The 17,409-nt window shown below is 37.3% G+C and overlaps 1 protein-coding gene across 1 annotated transcript; it reads left to right on the plus strand.

Moving 5' to 3' along the window:
- Positions 1-249: 249 nt before the first annotated feature.
- LOC132716216 (large ribosomal subunit protein uL23m-like) lies at positions 250-17,024 on the plus strand. Its single transcript, XM_060699436.1, has 5 exons — positions 250-378; positions 6,372-6,521; positions 10,566-10,675; positions 13,303-13,370; positions 16,213-17,024. The coding sequence occupies exons 1-5, from the start codon at positions 344-346 to the stop codon at positions 16,423-16,425; spliced, it is 576 nt and encodes a 191-aa protein (XP_060555419.1). The 5' UTR covers positions 250-343; the 3' UTR covers positions 16,426-17,024.
- The last annotated feature ends 385 nt before the right edge of the window (positions 17,025-17,409 follow it).

A 17,409-nucleotide genomic window follows, 5' to 3' on the forward strand; every position in this document is an offset into this window, starting at 1 on the left:
GATCGGAACCAAATTCAAGCTGGGTGTGACTAACGTCTGGTCACAATGTACTTAATGGATTGGGATTTAACCTTTATGTTTCTGCGTAGGAACCTTAAAGGAATAGTTTGCTTTCTTGGATTTATGGTAGATCAAGATAAAATTTCAACTTCTTATTCTGGCGTTGATTAAATAATTGTTGCTGCTTTTATTTAACTACTGTTCCTTTCGTTACTGTGACAGTGTCATAGAATTTCCCAAATTGGAGACTTTCTTCATGACCTGAGACCGGAGTCCGTTGTTAAGTAACACCAATTGTATTTAGTGGTTGTCAACCTAAAGAAAATGCTTTTACAAAACTAAAATGGCATCAAAAATTGCTAAAAACTTGACAAGAATGTAAGATTTTTTCAAATTGTGTGCATGATTAATATTAAACGATGTTTGTAAGAGTCTTTGTTGAAAATGTTATGATGTGGGGTAAAAAACGCGTGTCCTTGAACATGCACATTTTCGGATAAACATGTTTTCGTCTATAGATTTTCATGAATCATGCAGGGCCAAAAAACCCTTCTTATAGGGGGCCAAATATAGGCTATTTCCCCCAAACCAAAAATACCCTTTTTTTTCCCCCAGTTTGCCCCTTAAAAAACCCCCAGTTTTTTTAAATTTTCCCATAGAATTTAGAAAAAAATTAAAGATTGGTTTGAATTAAGGTTTTTTATGCCTTATTTTTATTTTCCCAGGGGTTTTTTGGGCTTTTCTTTTTTTGAAAAACCTTTTTAAAAAATTTTTTTAAAAATTTGAGCCCCCTTTTTCCAAAGTATCCCCAAAAACCCACGAATTTTTTTCCCCAAAAAAAAAGGTTTGGGGGCCCCTTTCCCCAAAAAAAGGTGTTTTGGCCCTTTTTAAAATGTTACGGGCACCCATGAAGGGAAATTTTAAAGCTTGATTGCTTACTCATGAAAGAAACAGCTTACTCATGCAAGTAAAAAAAAAACCAAAACAGGCCCAGTTTTCATATTTTTTTTTCGCTTGATTTTAAATCTTTTTTTTTTTATATGTAGAACCTACCAATGATAAGTAAATGACTTACCTATCTAGATGTCTGTATACCAGGTCTGGATGCACTAATATGCCTGTCTAATGAATGGATTAGTTTCACCTAGTCAATGTTGCCTGCAGCACCAATGGCTACTCCTAGAGGAATCACCCAGAATCCAATTGGGCCCTATTGCCGTCAGGGGTTACAGCCAATCAAGGTTATGAAGCATATACTCACGTACTCAACCTATCTCGAACCAAGGTCCGTGAGCACCACACTCCTCCCCATCTTATTTGAAGGTGTTGGTCCACCCTGACGACCTAACCAAACAGGCTCTTATTTCTGGGATGACTTTCCTGGTTCTAACCAGTACTGGTATTGCAACTACTTGCTTTTTTATAATTAGCACTATAAGTTACGATACCCCTCCCTTGTGATTAAGGTACCTATTCTACCAATAACCACAATTTGCAGATCACAGGTCCAATACCAATGAAATATTTCAATTAAGATGTTTCAAGTCATCTTACCATTGATCCCAAGTAAGCACCTTTGGCTTAAACAGGCTTGTCCTCAGAGAGCGACAGCCTCCCCTCAATGCACAGCCTCTGTGCGATAACCAGTCAGTTGGAAAACGCGCAACGTGACCCCACCGATCATATCTGGAGTAGAACTTCTACCTTTCGGAGGACTAAAACATGGAGCTTTGGTCTCCAGGAGTCTGGAATACTCACCTCAATGACCGTCTCCAAATGGTCGTTTGACCGGCAGCTCACAGCAGTGAACTCCACACGCATGTTCTGGAACTTCTCCAGCCTGTACTGACTGATCCCAAGAGGTATACATCCAACTCACCTAGTGAATTGATCCACCATCACAAGTACAATCCCATGTACCCGTTCCATGGGGGATTCTGCCTGGTAATCAATTGTCAAATGGCACTTCTCCTGCCAGTCAACTTACCTGCCTTACACTATGAAACAAGCAGTTTCACATCATGGCCAAAACCATACCAGGTATACTCCTCTTTAACTTGTTCCCTAATACATGTTACAACCTGATGACCTGAAGATGGCAGGCTATGATCATGAGAAATAGCCTCCTTTAGCTCTTCGGCAATAGTTATAGAACACCCTAGTGCTTAGGGTCATCAGATCCAGGCACTAACTTGCCTCAACCTTACAATTGTTGCCTAGCCCAGTGATGACAATATACTTTAACATACACAATGTATCACAACTGGCAAGCTATCAAATTTACCCCTTGGTGACTGTTACACTCTTTGGTAATTCTCTCCATCAGAGACTTTTGTTGCAAGGTATGCAGACTTCCCGAAATACGTCGGTCCGACGGACATGTCCGATAAGTTTTGATCACGTCCGACAATTTTTTATTCCAGATCGGTCCGTGTGTCCGGCTTTTATCCAAGCCGCATGTATACAAAATGGCGTCGCTAAAGGTGCCAAACCTGGGAAAAACGAAAATCTATGTCAGAGGAAATAAAAGGATAAAAAGAATAGACCTGAGACAAAATTTAATGAAAAATAGAAGCAGGACCATGAATCGTTGGTGTATGACAGGGAGGAGATGAAAATGCTCTGTATGGAATGTGCCGATTTTTACGGCGAAAAAAATAAAACCAAAAAGTGTCTTAGAAATACAAACACAAGTTTTTCTTTGATTTTGATCATTTTTATTCGGTCTGACAGATTTTGTTTCGGTCCGACAGATTTTCATGGTTTGTCAGACCGAATGTCTGACAGATTTTTTTAACTTTCGGGAAGTCTGGGTATGGCTTGCCATTCCCTCATTGGTGTCAGATGGCTTTCAACCTTCAGACCCGTAGACAGTTGTGCTTCGCCTAGTCCCCCAGAATATGATTTAATGTCAATTTCTGGTCTGTATTACTTGACTAGATGCACAGTATCATCTACCTCCTCAAGAAGGACCCCCAATTATTCTGGGCTCTGTTATTAATATATACACCTACCTGTACCACAAGGCAATTCATCCAGATGTGTTCCCACATGGTACTCGATACAATGACCCACGTCCGGACTTGTGGCCACTGCACCCCTTTCCCATGCTCACAACCTGGACAGTGTTGCAACACATTAATATACCGAGACAGCTCCTTCAACCACCTCCCCAATTGCCATTGTGGCGCCCGGTCCCCCATAAGCCACCCCAAAATAGAATGGTCATTCCTTACCACAAACAGTCTATTTCCCAGACCCTAGATCAGGACAATTTCTTCTAAAATGCCCCTCCTTCCCACAATTGAAACACACATAAGGCCCTTTCTTATGGTTTCCTAAACCAATAACCTTATCAAACTTCTGTTCCAACTGTTGGATCGCCCTCATTACAGTAAGGTTATCCAGGGTGGAAGATGAGCTAACCGATGTAGCTTCAACCGCAAAAACATCGCGATTTTCATCATCGCGCCGCCTAGTATCCCTTCTTGCCTTACCATGCATGGCCTTGTACACCTGTTGGTACTTTCTTACAGTTTGAATTGCCCCTTGAACACTAGACGGGGACTGCATACAAACATGATGCCCTGCATCTTTGTCAAGTAGCCCTTGGCAGAAACGACTAATAACTTGCTCTTCAATAAATGAGACTGGCAAGCCCTTGAATGCTTTTACCGCCAGAATCAACAGTCATTCTCCAAAATCTTCCAAAGACTCATCAGGGTTTTGACAAGCCTGCTGGAATTGTGCTTGAAACGCAGCAGGTAAATCATGTTGCCATACCGCGCTTCCAGCATTAAGCATAGACTCCTATATGAGTCTACCTCTTCCGTGTCATTCAAAATGACAAAGTACTCCATGCCTTTCCTGTCAAACACCAGCAAAGACGCATTGAGCTTCTCCCCTCTCTGACCAATTAGAGGCCTCGGCAAACCTGTTAAACTTCAAAATGAAAGCTTCCAGGAGCCTATCCTATCAAACGTCAGATGCCTTGGTAATGATTTCAACGTATTCATTAACAAGCTTGGCCGACACCTTTCATGTTCAGCCCCATACCCCTTGGGTATAATGGAATTTACCAATGTCGGCCTCACCATGACAACCCCACATGTTGGGTATTCTGTTCCTCTAGATCGTGCCAAGGATTTCGTCCCCTCCTAGAAGAGAAATCAATGTCTTTTGGGGTATACCTACTACTCAAATAAGGGTCCCACAAGATGCATACTCACCCGATGTAGGTTCCTGACCTTGGCTATCCATTTGTGGACCTTTTGCCATAAGCCGAGAAGCAACATCCATTTCACGCTTCAGGGAAAGCCCTTTACTGGCTTCTATCAACTCATCCTCTTTTCTTTCAGCTGGCCAACACTTATTGGACGTAAAATCAATAAGCGCTAGCTCATCCTTTGTAAACTTTTTACGGCAAATAACTGACAAAATCTCTGGTGTGATATTGCCACTATTTTCCCTAACTGATAAAAGGGCTACAGCTAATTTCTTACCGATTCCAGGAATTAGCATTAACTGGTCAATATCACAAAAGGGCTATGGAGCCCTGTGACCGGCTCATCCTTTACTGATAAAGCGTCTGCCATGCCTGTCAAGTCATCTTGCATTGACATGGTTCAATTACTTGCTTTACCAATTACAAAAAACAACAACAAAACTTTTTATAAAAAAAATAAACAATTACAATACTCTATTAAATTAATGTTAGATTAATAAAATACGATGGCAGACCAAAAGCACAAAACTGACTTGAGGATTTCACACTGGGAACACCGCTTGGCTATTTCCTTTGGTGTCTCCACTGGAAAAAATTCGACCCAAATTCGAATAAAATTATCTCCCAAATTATCCAAAAATTACACGTAAAAGTGCCTTATGAAATAAATGCAATTGTCTTTAGACCAATTACAAAACCTGTTAACAGACACAAGGTTCGATTTTTTAGGTTTACAAAAAATGCCTCACCTAAAATCAGCTGTTTTTGCAGGTAGAGATTTTTTACTGGCAAAATCGGTACTGCAAATTACCGCTGGCCACCATTTGTAGAACCCCTTCAATATGAATAAGTAAATGACTTAAACCCACCCAGATTCCGTATTTCCAGGTTGGGGTGCATAATATGCCTGGGCTAATAACAGATTATTTCACCCAGGTTTAAATTTTTTGCCCTTGCCAGCCCCCAAAAGGCTACTTCCTTTGAGGAAACACCAGAAAAACCCAATGGGCCCCAAATTTCCGTCAGGGGTTTTCAAATCAATCAAGGTTTTGAAGCATATACTTTACGTAAACCAAAACCTTAAACTCCCCAAACCAAAAGGCCCTGAGCACCCATATATAAAAAATACAATTTCCCCCCCTTATTTGTAAGTTTTAAAAGGAATTACTCTAGATATGAATCTGTCTTAACCCATTACTTCATATACACGCCTTTTAACGCCTTTTTCACACCCCCCCTCCCTTTTTTGTTGTCTCAAATGCTGATGAAAAAAAAAATGCCTTATTTAGGCCCCAAACACTTTGTTTTTGTTTGAGAAATGTTGTGTTAAAAAAAGTGACATCTTTTTCGGCGCGGCCCCCCAACAATAGATACATCAGGGGGTTTGCCAGAAGGGGATATGCCCCCTTCTGTTTGGGGGGGTTTGAAGGGGGGCGGAGTCCCCCTCATCGCCAAGAAAATTTTGGACTTGTGAGAGGCTGTAAATGACCCCAGATTGATCAAAAGGTAACATGTAACCAACGTTGAAAAGCATTTGACTCTATTTCAATCCATTGAGAAGTTGCAGCACTTTGAAATCAATTTTGATGGAAAAAATCAACGCAAAATAGTGATTTTTGGCAATTTAGAGATGTCCCCTCGTTGCCATGGTAACAGAAAATTTAAGCCTGATCATGTTGTTGCAAGGGCAATGGTCCAGTCAACATTTGTGCCAAGTTTGATTAGTGTTGAAGCAGTTTTTATAGTATTATAGCAATTTGAACTTGTAACGGGAGACTTTTCAATGAAAACAGCGATTTTTCACAAAATGCTCATGAAGTAATGGGTTAAATATAAAAGATTTTTATGTCTTTCCAGACAATACATAATGGAGCATTTCTAAAAAAATTATATCTAAAACTCATATGTGTGCTGAATGAGTCATATGCCATACAATGATTATGACTTCAGTTTAGTGCATTTTTAAAATTGAATCATTTTGGGGCATTTTTGAATGAAACTTTGTACATGTTCCAAGTGTGACATCATTTTGCTTTTATGAATGAAGTTGTGATCTGATCTGATATTTTTATACTGCATACTAATACAAGCACAAATGTAAGAAACATATTATAAATTATCTTACTTTATTTTTATCCATTTACAGACCTTTATGGAAGAGGGAGATTCCTAGGCCTCCTCTCTACTACAAAGGGGATGAAAAAAGACAAGAATTTCTTCCACTATTTTGGATGAAGATTATTCCTCCGGAACTTAAGATGCCTAAAAATATCGTATCATTTATTGTGCATCCACAGTGAGTTGAATCACAGATCTTAAGTAGTAATTACACATCAAATTCTCAATAAAAATATGATACTTCATCTGTATTTGGATGTGTCATCATCTCTCTCCACTAATGATTTCACCTTTAGTTGGTGTGTGATTCCACACATGCGCTCAACGTGATTTAAAGCTAAATGGTAGGGTCAGATCCTTGTAATATTAATCTGTGATTGAAGCACCTTATTGAATTCGAGCTGAGAAAAAATGTGAAATAGTAAGGGGGGTATTGAAAAAGTGATTTTTGTCCACCTTTCATCTAGATCCCTTATGTTAGAATTGGCATCTTGGCAGGAATGTATAGATAAATAAAGGAATGAGACTCGCCAAATGTCATCAAAAGCCAACCTATTGTTACATACATAAAGGCTTTTTGAAGAAAAATGTCCATTTCTGAGCCATTAGTTGGTTCAATGGTTAGATTAAATGAAACTGGACACAAATGCAGATATAACAAGGAAAGGTTTCTCATCAAATACTAGCAAAATTTATTTGTGCATTATTGACTTATGAAATATGCCCATTGCCCCTTATAGACAATGTTATTGTTAATGGAAAATAATTATGCCCCCACTTCAAAGAAGAGGGGGTATATTGCTTTGCATTTGTCGGTCCGTAGACCAAATGGTTTCCAAGTGATAACTAAAGAACCCTTAGGCCTAGGAATTTCAAACTTGGTATGGTGATTGGTCATGACCAGTAGATGACCCCTATTGATTTTGGAGTCAAGGGGTCGAAGGTCAAGGTCACATTGACCTTGTAAGTAAAAACGGTTTCAGATCAATAACTAAAGAACGCTTAGGCCTAGGAACTTCAAACTTGGTATGGTGATTGGTCATGACCAGCAGATGACCCCTATTGATTTTGGGGTCAAGGGGTTAAAAAATCAAGGTCACATTGACCTTGAAGGTAAAGATGGTTTCCGATCAAAACTAAAGAAACCCTTAGGCCTAGGAACTTCAAACTTGGTATGGTGATTGATTATAACCAGCAGATGACCCCTATTGATTTTGGGGTCAAGGGTTCAAAGGTCAAGGTCACATTGACCTTGTAGGTAAAAACGGTTTCCGATCAATAACTAAAGAAGGCTTAGGCCTCGGAACTTCAAACTTGGTATGGTGATTGGTCATGACCAGCAGATGACCCCTATTGATTTTGGGGTCGAGGGTCAAAGGTCAAGGTTGTAGGTAAAAACAGTTTCCGGTCAATAACTAAAGAATGCTAAGGCCTATAAACTTCAAACTTGGTATGATGATTGGTCATGACCAGCAGATGACCCCTATTGATTTTGGGGTCAAGGGGTCGAAGGTCAAGGTCACATTGACCTTGTAGGTAAAAATGGTTTCCGATCAATAACTAAAGAACGCTTAGGCCTAGGAACTTCAAACTTGGTATGGTGATTGGTCATGACCAGCAGATGACCCCTATTGATTTTGGGGTCAAGGGGTTAAAAAATCAAGGTCACATTGACCTTGAAAGTAAAGATGGTTTCCGATCAAAACTAAAGAACGCTTAGGCCTAGGAACTTCAAACTTGGTATGGTGATTGATCATGACCAGCAGATGACCCCTATTGATTTTGGGGTCAAGGGTTCAAAGGTCAAGGTCACATTGACCTTGTAGGTAAAAATGGTTTCCGATCAATAACTAAAGAAGGCTTAGGCCTCGGAACTTCAAACTTGGTATGGTGATTGGTCATGACCAGCAGATGACCCCTATTGATTTTGGGGTCGAGGGTCAAAGGTCAAGGTTGTAGGTAAAAACAGTTTCCGGTCAATAACTAAGAATGCTAAGGCCTATAAACTTCAAACTTGGTATGATGATTGGTCATGACCAGCAGATGACCCCTATTGATTTTGGGGTCAAGGGGTTAAAAGTCAAGGTCACATTGACCTTGTAGGTAAAGATGGTTTCCGATCAATAACTTAAGAACACTTAGGCCGAGGAACTTCAAACTTGGTATGGTGATTGATCATGACCAGCAGATGACCCCTTTTGATTTTGGGGTTAAGGGGTCAAAGGTCAAGGTCACATTGACCTTGTAGGTAAAAACAGTTTCCGATCAATAACTAAAGAACGCTTAGGCCTAGGAATTTCAAACTTGGTATGGTGATTGGTCATGACCAGCAGATGACCCCTATTGATTTTGGGGTCAAGGGGTCAAAGGTCAAGGTCACATTGACCTTGTAGGTAAAAACGGTTTCCGATCAATAACTAAAGAAGGCTTAGGCCTCTGAACTTCAAACTTGGTATGGTGATTGGTCATGACCAGCAGATGACCCCTATTGATTTTGGGGTCAAGGGTCAAAGGTCAAGGTTGTAGGTAAAAACAGTTTCCCATCAATAACTAAAGAACTTTAAGGCCTAGAAACTTCAAACTTGGTATGATGATTGGTCATGACCAGCAGATGACCCCTATTGATTTTAGGGTCAAAGGTCAAGGTCACATTGACCTTGTAGGTGAAAACGGTTTCCAATCAATAACTTAAGAACGCTTAGGCCTAGAAACTTCAAACTTGGTATGATGATTGGTCATGACCAGCAGATGACCCCTTTTGATTTTGGGGTCAAGGGGTCAAAGGTCAAGGTCACATTGACCTTGTAGGTAAAAACGGTTTCTGATCAATAACTTAAGAACGCTTAGGCCTAGGAACTTCAAACTTGGTATGATGATTGGTCATGACCAGTAGATGATCCCTATTGATTTTGGGGTCAAGGGGTCAATGTCATATTTAATGGCGGTTTCTGACCAATAACTCAACAACTCAAGTTGCCTTGGTTGATATTTTTATATTAAACTAAAAATGCTTTTGGTATACACATTTGAAGGTCTTATGTAATATAACAACTTGGCTCTCATTAATGAGGCCTACATGATTCATAAAATTTATGCATATATTATTTGGTAAGATTTGTAATAACTTAAATTGCTGCACACAACCTATGGGGTCACAATAATTATTACCTTGTGACTAGTCATGACCAGTAGATACTAGATGACCCTTATTAATTGTTTGTTCACTGGGTCAGAAGTCATGCATAATAACCTGATCACATGACTAATTTGCTGCTGATAGGGGGCATACATGTTTTACAAACATATCTTGTTAAACCTTTGACAATAGTGATGGGCTATATTTAAACCTTTATGTTGGCATGAATGTGTATTTTAATAAGAAAATGATACACATTAAATTTCAAACAAGTTTATGTGTTTTTGAATTGGAAATTTAATTGCCTTAAGAACTTAAAAATTGCTAAGAAGCTTCAGTCAGGTGACAATTGTTGTAGTTCATGCACATAGAATATTCAACTTTCTGTGAAATAGGTTTTGTTTTGGTAAAGTTAACTAATTACAGTACACCTATGCAGAACAACACCATTTGGGGAGAGGGGGGGTGAAAATTTAGGCTGTTGAGAGATATTTCTCAGGGTTGTCATTAAAATTTTTCTTAGACTGTCCATTTTGAATTTTAGGTGGTCATTTTAATTTTATTTCACGAAAGTCAAAAGTTCTAAGTTTTAAGAAAATTGCCAAAATTATTGAGGGAAATTCATTTGATTAAATAAGCTGGCCTCCTGCCAATGAAAAATTGCTTTTTTAAGATGAAAATGTTTGACCAAATTTTTTTTTTAAAAAGTTGAGGTAACTTGTTGGGACTTATAGAGGGCCAATCTAAACAGCTTACACTGTAGTCTTAAACAGTAAAAATGCTTTAAATAAACCATTACAATGAAAAGAGATCAAGGCATCAAAATTTCTCATGTCATTGTTGAAATATTGGCGGATTTCATGAATTGACGAAAATCACTAAAATTTCTTCAAATTTCTACCAATTTCAAATTTCATTAATTATATTCTACCCTTGCAACATTCGCTAATAATTCCTCACTCAAAATGCATGGAATTTTAAATTCGCTGACATATCGACATGCGGAGATATTCACTTATACAGTACTTGTAGATGATGTGAAAATTATGTTCTTGTATTGTCATAGATTAAATTTTTTTTTTTCAGAATGAATAAACACGACATTGCACAGTATCTTGAGAAGATATACAACGTTCCAGTTTTACATGTCAGGACAGAATTGAGAGTTAAAGATATTTATGCAAATTCAGTTGAAAGTAAGTTTCGTGCAAGATATTTTACTGTTTTTCAGATCCCATACCATTTGCAAACCAAAAGCTCAAGGATTTTGCCTGATTGATTTCTACATATACTTTCCTTTTTATGCCCCGCCATGTAATGGCGGGGGTTATGCCCCCGCCATGTAATGACCGGGGCATATAGTGTGCCCTGTTCCGTCATTCCGTCCTTCCGTCATTCTGTCATTCCGTCATCATCAGTTTCCGTTCATTATCTTAAGAACGGTTGCACACATTCACCTCAAATTTGACATATGGATATGTCATGAGAAAATACAGGTCAAGTTCGAATTTGGTGTTTTTAGTTTTAAACTAAAATCCGCAGCTTAAGAAAAGTTGTTTTATTGATTGTTTATATTTACAAAGGTAATGGGGTGATGGTTTTTGGCAGAGTTATGCCCCTTTTACTTTGAAAATAATATGAAATTTCCGTTTCCGTTCATTATCTCCCCAACGGTACAACACATTCAACTCAAACTTGACATATGGATATGTCGTGAGAAAATACAGGTCAAGTTCGAATTTGGTCATGGTTCGATGATTTTTGGCAGAGTTATGCCCCTTTTACTTTGAAAATAATATGAAATTTTCAGTTTCCATTCATTATCTCCCCAACAGTACAACACATTCAACTCAAACTTGACATATGGATATGTCATGAGAAAATGCAGGTCAAGTTTGAATTTGGTCATGGTTTGATGATTTTTAGCAGAGTTATGCCCCTTTTCCTTTGAAAATAATATGAAATTTCAGTTTCCGTTCATTATCTCCCCAAAGGTACAACACATTCAACTCAAACTTGACATATGGATATGTCATGAAAAAAATACAATTCAAGTTTTGAATTTGGTCATGGTTCGATGATTTTTGGCAGAGTTATGCCCCTTTTACTCTGAAAACAATATGAAATTTTCAGTTTCTGTTCATTATCTCCATAACGGTACAACACATTCAACTCAAACTTGACATATAGATGCGTCAAAGGAATGTGCAGGTCAAGTTCAAAGTTGGTCATGGTTCAATGAATTTTGGCAGAGTTATGCCCCTTTTACTTTGAAAGTAATATGAAATTTTCAGTTTCCGTTTATTATCTCCCCAATGGTACAACACATTCAACTCAAATTTGACATATGGATATGTTTTTGGAATGCCCAGGCCAAGTTCGAATTTGGTCATGGTTCAATGATTTTTGGCAGAGTAATGCCCCTTTCACTTTGAAAATAATATGAAATTTACAGTTTCTGTTCATTATCTACCCAACAGTGTTACATATTCAACTTAAATTTGACATATGGATATGTCAAAGGAATAGGCAGGTCAAGTTGGAATTTGGTCATGGTTTGATGATTTTTTTTGGCAGAGTTATGTCCCTTTCACTTCGAAAATAATATAGATACATCTTAGGAATAAGTAGTTTAAGTTTGAATTTGGTCGTGGTTCAATGATTTTAGACAAACTTATCTTTCCTGAATGTTGGAAAAATTTTCAGTTTCAGCACTCATACTTTTAGCCATTATTTTGGCTACAAATATGCAATATGCTATTTTTAAAAGGTTAAGACTGAATAATTTCAGTGCCTTGAACATTGTATGAAAATGGTTTGTGTTAACATTGAAAAGTTTTAAGGGCTTTGAACTTAAAATGAAAAAAATAATTAATGCACCATCTGAAATTTTGGCTGCATGCGGGGGCATCCATGGCATGATGACACATTTCTAGTTCAAAGTAAACAAACCTGTTTTTAGTTTTTAGAAAAACACCCCCCCCCCCCACAAAAAAGAAAGAAAGAAATGTGTCAATGGTTATTCAAACTACATGTACTAGCCGCTAGTAAACAATATTGCTGATGTATTAACTTCTTGCCTTATCACCTTTAAAACTCATTATTTCCAAATCAGGGTGAGAAAAAAAAGTGATTTTCGTAATAGAGTCCGGATTCTTTTATTACTTATTATACTTTGGCTGTCAAAGTGAATGTTTCTATGTCATCTGAATTGAGTTTTTTATTTACATACCGTAAAATTCCTAATAAACACCCCTCCCCTAATAAAAGCCCCCACGGCTTTTTGATATGGAAAAAATCTGCTCATGAGTGGTGAACTCTTTAATAAATCCGTAATTTTATTCAAATCCTTCAGAATCCATTTTATTTCATAGTAAACACAAAAATGTATCACATGAACTTTAAAATCTTAACACATTTTAATCTTATTACCAACCCATGTTACACTAAATGTATTTTCAATGATTTTTGGATTTAGGAAAAACGTGTTGTAATAATAGCCCCCCTTTTGGAAAATGTTTAGCCCCCGGGGCGTTTAATAGGAATTTTACGGTAGGTGAGTGGTAAACTTGTAGACTCACTTTGACCCCTTGTTTATTTACAGTGATATAAAGAGGGGATTATTTTTTGTTTGTTTGTTGTTGTTTTTTTCTCAGGGGAAGGCAAGGAGGCTAGTATATATTTGGAAAATACCAGTGTAACAAAGTAATCAAACTCCATGTTGTCAATTAATTCAGCTTAACTGTAGTGTAACATTTTCTCACCACTGGCTTAGAAATTTAATATTGTAACAATTTACTAATAATTGTTTGTTTTATTTCAGGGGGAAAATTACAGGGTAGAAAATATACCATAACTAAAGAGGAGGAGAAATATGCCTACGTACATCTGGTAAGAATGTTGATATTATTTTGGTTAGATACAAGAAAATTTATTTTACGTCGGATACATTTAAACAGAAAACACTAGCTCATAAGCTATTTTCCGATTGTTTCCATATTTATATATTTATGCCTATAGCACGTTAAAGTAATGCCATATAAATACATGTACTTTCAGGATATCTAAACCAGTATTATTAAGAAATCGCCTCGGGTGGGATGCAAACCAATGCCTTCTGTATTAAAAGCTGATGCAAACTGCCTCACCATTGTTCCTCCTATACAGTATATGGAATTACATATTTAGATTCACTTGTAAAACAAGATTTAAAATGACATGAGAAATTCAGTCTCTTAGGAAATGCATACAGTCTTTAAACATGGCTTAGTCAATAGTTTTATATATGAAAAAGTCATGCATTACTCCATGGTCTGTTAGTTCTTTTAAAATGACAGATGAATTTTTAACTGAACAAAATTCTTAGAACTTAGCAGACGGTATGGTGTGTATTCTTGCTTTGCTATTGTTGGGTCACCATGGCCAGTTTACTGACATAGAAGAAAGACTTGCATGTTATTTTAGTAAAGTTGTTCTGGTTTATTGCATAACTGGGTCACAGATACAAAAAATAGATTATTAAAGTGCAATCTTTGAAAAAACTTCGCAGAGAGCACACAATGAATGGTACAGTGACTTGATTGAAATTCTTCATTTGAAGAACTTATTCATGTTTTTCCCTTGTGTATAATGAGACCCTTATGGAAATCTTGTGTTGAGTGCAGCTAGTATTTCAGTAGTTAGAATATTGCCATTTTTGATGTGACTGAAAACTCTCTCAAAAAAAAAACAACAAAAAAACAACAAAAAAACCCACAAAACTGTTTAGAGTTATGTGCAGTAAACACACCATTTAGGTTAGGTTTGATGAAAGTAAGACATGGGTACGAGGTTATAAAGAATTCGTGACAGCTCAAACTCTAATCTCTTGAAAATGATTGGTCAGAATTTGATGCAGAATGTTCCACTGACCACTGGAAATCCTGAGGTTTGAGATATAACTTGGTTGAGAAAAAGGTTACAAACCTTGAAGCCAGAAGTTTTTTTATGCTCCAAAAAGAGTGAGCATGTAGTTGCCGCTTTGTCCGTCAGTCCTCGTCTGTCCACTTTCACGGGACAGTAATAGTGTTTATAGAGGAACAATATGTAACTGTTCTTTATCTGTGATATCATTATTAAACAAAAGAAAAGAACAAAAGAAATGGCCCCTTAGTCCATTTAAGTGGCATGTCCGTCCATCTGTTAGCAATTTGGTTTCTGGAGCATAACTTAAGTTCCATTTGGACCACAATATTCAGACTTCATAGGATGATTGTCCATATTAGGTAGAAGACCCCTGTTGATTTTGGGGTCACAAGGTCAATGTCACTATTACCTTTAAATTGAAAACAGTTTCCGGAGCATAACTTAAGTTCCTTTTGGCCCACAGTGTTCAAACTTGATAGTATGATTGTCCATATTGGGTAGAAGACCCCTATTAATTTTTGGGTCACAAGGTCAAGGTCACTGTTACCTTAAAACTGAAAACTGTTTCCAGAGCATAACTTAAGTTCCATTTGGCCAACAATATTCAAACTTCATAGGATGATTGTCCATATTGGGAGGAAGACATCTTTTGATTTTGGGGTCACAAGGTCAAAATCACAATTACCTTAAAACTGAAATCATTTTCCAGAACATACCTTAATTTCCATTTTGCCCACAGTGTTCAAACTTCATAGGATGATTGTCAATATTGGGAAGAACACCCCTATTGATTTTGGGATCACAAGGTCAAAGTTCAAGGTCACTATTACCTTAAAACTGAAAACAGTTTCCAGGGCATAACTTAAGTTCCATCTTGCCCACAATATTCAAACTTTATAGGAGGATTGCTATTTAAAGGAGGTAATACTTTATTTAATTCTCATGTCTTACAAATGATTTATCCTTTAAAAAAACAAATAAACTTTCGGGCATATAATGCTTCGCCTAGCGGTGCTCTTGTTACACTTTTAACTTTGTCCAGGACATAACTAACTATAAGAGATAACAACATAAAACTTTATAAGTAGATATATCACATTGGTTAGAGGTGCAGCGCAAAAGAACCATAACTCTACCATGCCTAATTCTGGAATTATTGCCGTTTGTTAATATTTATATGCCCGAAAGAATTTCGATTTCGGGCATTTTATGTTATACCGCCAGGCGTCCGTCTGTCCATCCGTTCGTTAGCAATTTGGTTTCCGGAGCATAACTGAAGTTCCATTTGGCCCACAGTATTCAAACTTCATAGGATGATTGTCCATATTGGGCAGAAGACCCCTATTGATTTTGGGGTCACAGGGTCAAAGGTCAAGGTCACTATTACCTTAAAACTGAAAATGGTTTCCGGAGCATACATTATGTAACTTAAGTTCCATTTGGCCCACAGTATTCAAACTTCATAGGATGATTGTCCATATTGGGCAGAAGACCCCTATAGATTTTGGGGTCACAAGGTCAAAGGTCAAGGTCACTATTACATTAAAACTGAAAATGGTTTCCGGAGCATAACTGAAGTTCCATTTGGCCCACAGTATTCAAACTTCATAGGATGATTGTCCATATTGGGCAGAAGACCCCTATTGATTTTGGGGTCACAAGGTCAAAAGCCAAGGTCACTATTACCCTAACATTGAAAATAACTCTGACACTACATGAGGTATTCTTATCTGTGCCCAAAACCTATTTGGGTAGTATCACCAGGTTCAACCGGTTCTTGTTAAATTTCTATTCTGATCAAGTAATTGATCATGTTTCTATTCATTAGGCAGACGGCACATTTTCGTATCCGGATTTCTTCAGCAGTGGTGGTCAAGCAGAATTGACTAAACAACAACTGGAATTAGAAGCTCTTGAAAAAGCTGAAGGAAAGTTTATAGCAGGTCGAGGTTCTGAAGGAGGTATACCTCTTTGGTTTACAGGACGTAAAAATAAAGACAGTAGAGAGTCACTCATGATGAAAAAAAAGAAGAAATCTTGATGACTTTAAGTGAAATATTACATAAAAAAAGACTACATTATTCTAAAGACTTTTTCAATATGTAACAGTTTTGCTGCACTTTACAGTAGATGTTTACTTGCAGAAAGAGTTGTGCGGGATGAAATGGAATGCAAACTTAGGGGCTGTGTTCAGCTTGTTGATTTTTCCTTTTATATTTTTTGTTTTTGAATAGAAGCAGATATAAAGTGTTCTGCATAAAGATTGCAGCTCAACAGTTTACAATATGTGTATGTTAAAAGAATGAGAAAATGAAGTGCCTAAGATCATTATTATTGGATAGCATATGTTGTTCTTCAAGTCCTTAAATATTAACAAAGGTCAGTTTCAGTTACAATGTGGAAATGACCAGAAATAGGGTATGCATAAAATATTTCCCTACATCCCAGTTTAGTTATGACATTTGTAATTTTTCCAGAATTGGAAAAGTTTCACCCAGAGCTTGAACTCAAAATTTGAAAACATAATAATGAGTTTTGAGGGAGACTTTCTTAACACCAGGCCATCTTACTTATAAAACCAAGATTAATATATGTCTGTTTGAATTGTACATAGTAAAAGAACAATGAGCTTCCTGGATATCCATGTGTTATGTCTATTTTATTTTCCACATTAGTTGTGTTATATCTATTCTATTTTTCACATTGTGTTATATATTCTTTTTATATGCCAGAAAGAATTGCCGGCATATTATGTTATACCCCCTGGCATCCATTCGTCCATCTGTCCATAAGCAATTTGGTTTCCGGAGCATAACTTAAGTTCCATTTGACCCACAATATTCAATCTTCATAGGATGATTAACCATAATAGGTAGAAGACCCCTATTGATTTTTGGGTCATAAGGTCAAATGTCAAGGTCGCTAGTACCTTAAGACTGAAAACAGTTCTGGGAGCATAAATTAATTTCCATTTGGCCCACAATATTTAAACTTCATAAGATGATTGTCCATATACGGAAGAAGA

The sequence above is a fragment of the Ruditapes philippinarum genome, unplaced genomic scaffold, assembly GCF_026571515.1.
Source record: "Ruditapes philippinarum isolate M1 unplaced genomic scaffold, ASM2657151v2 ctg863_1_1_1_1, whole genome shotgun sequence".
Taxonomy (NCBI): Eukaryota; Metazoa; Mollusca; class Bivalvia; order Venerida; family Veneridae; genus Ruditapes; species Ruditapes philippinarum.

What these genes read in the sequence shown, in the direction of transcription:
- LOC132716216 (XM_060699436.1), top strand. Translation starts at nt 344, where the DNA reads ATGGCATCAAAAATTGCTAAAAACTTGACAAGAAT. An exon ending in GCTAAAAACTTGACAAGAAT is followed by an intron (nt 379 to 6,371) that starts GTAAGATTTTTT and finishes ATCCATTTACAG; the next exon opens with ACCTTTATGGAAGAGGGAGA. An exon ending in TCATTTATTGTGCATCCACA is followed by an intron (nt 6,522 to 10,565) that starts GTGAGTTGAATC and finishes TTTTTTTTTCAG; the next exon opens with AATGAATAAACACGACATTG.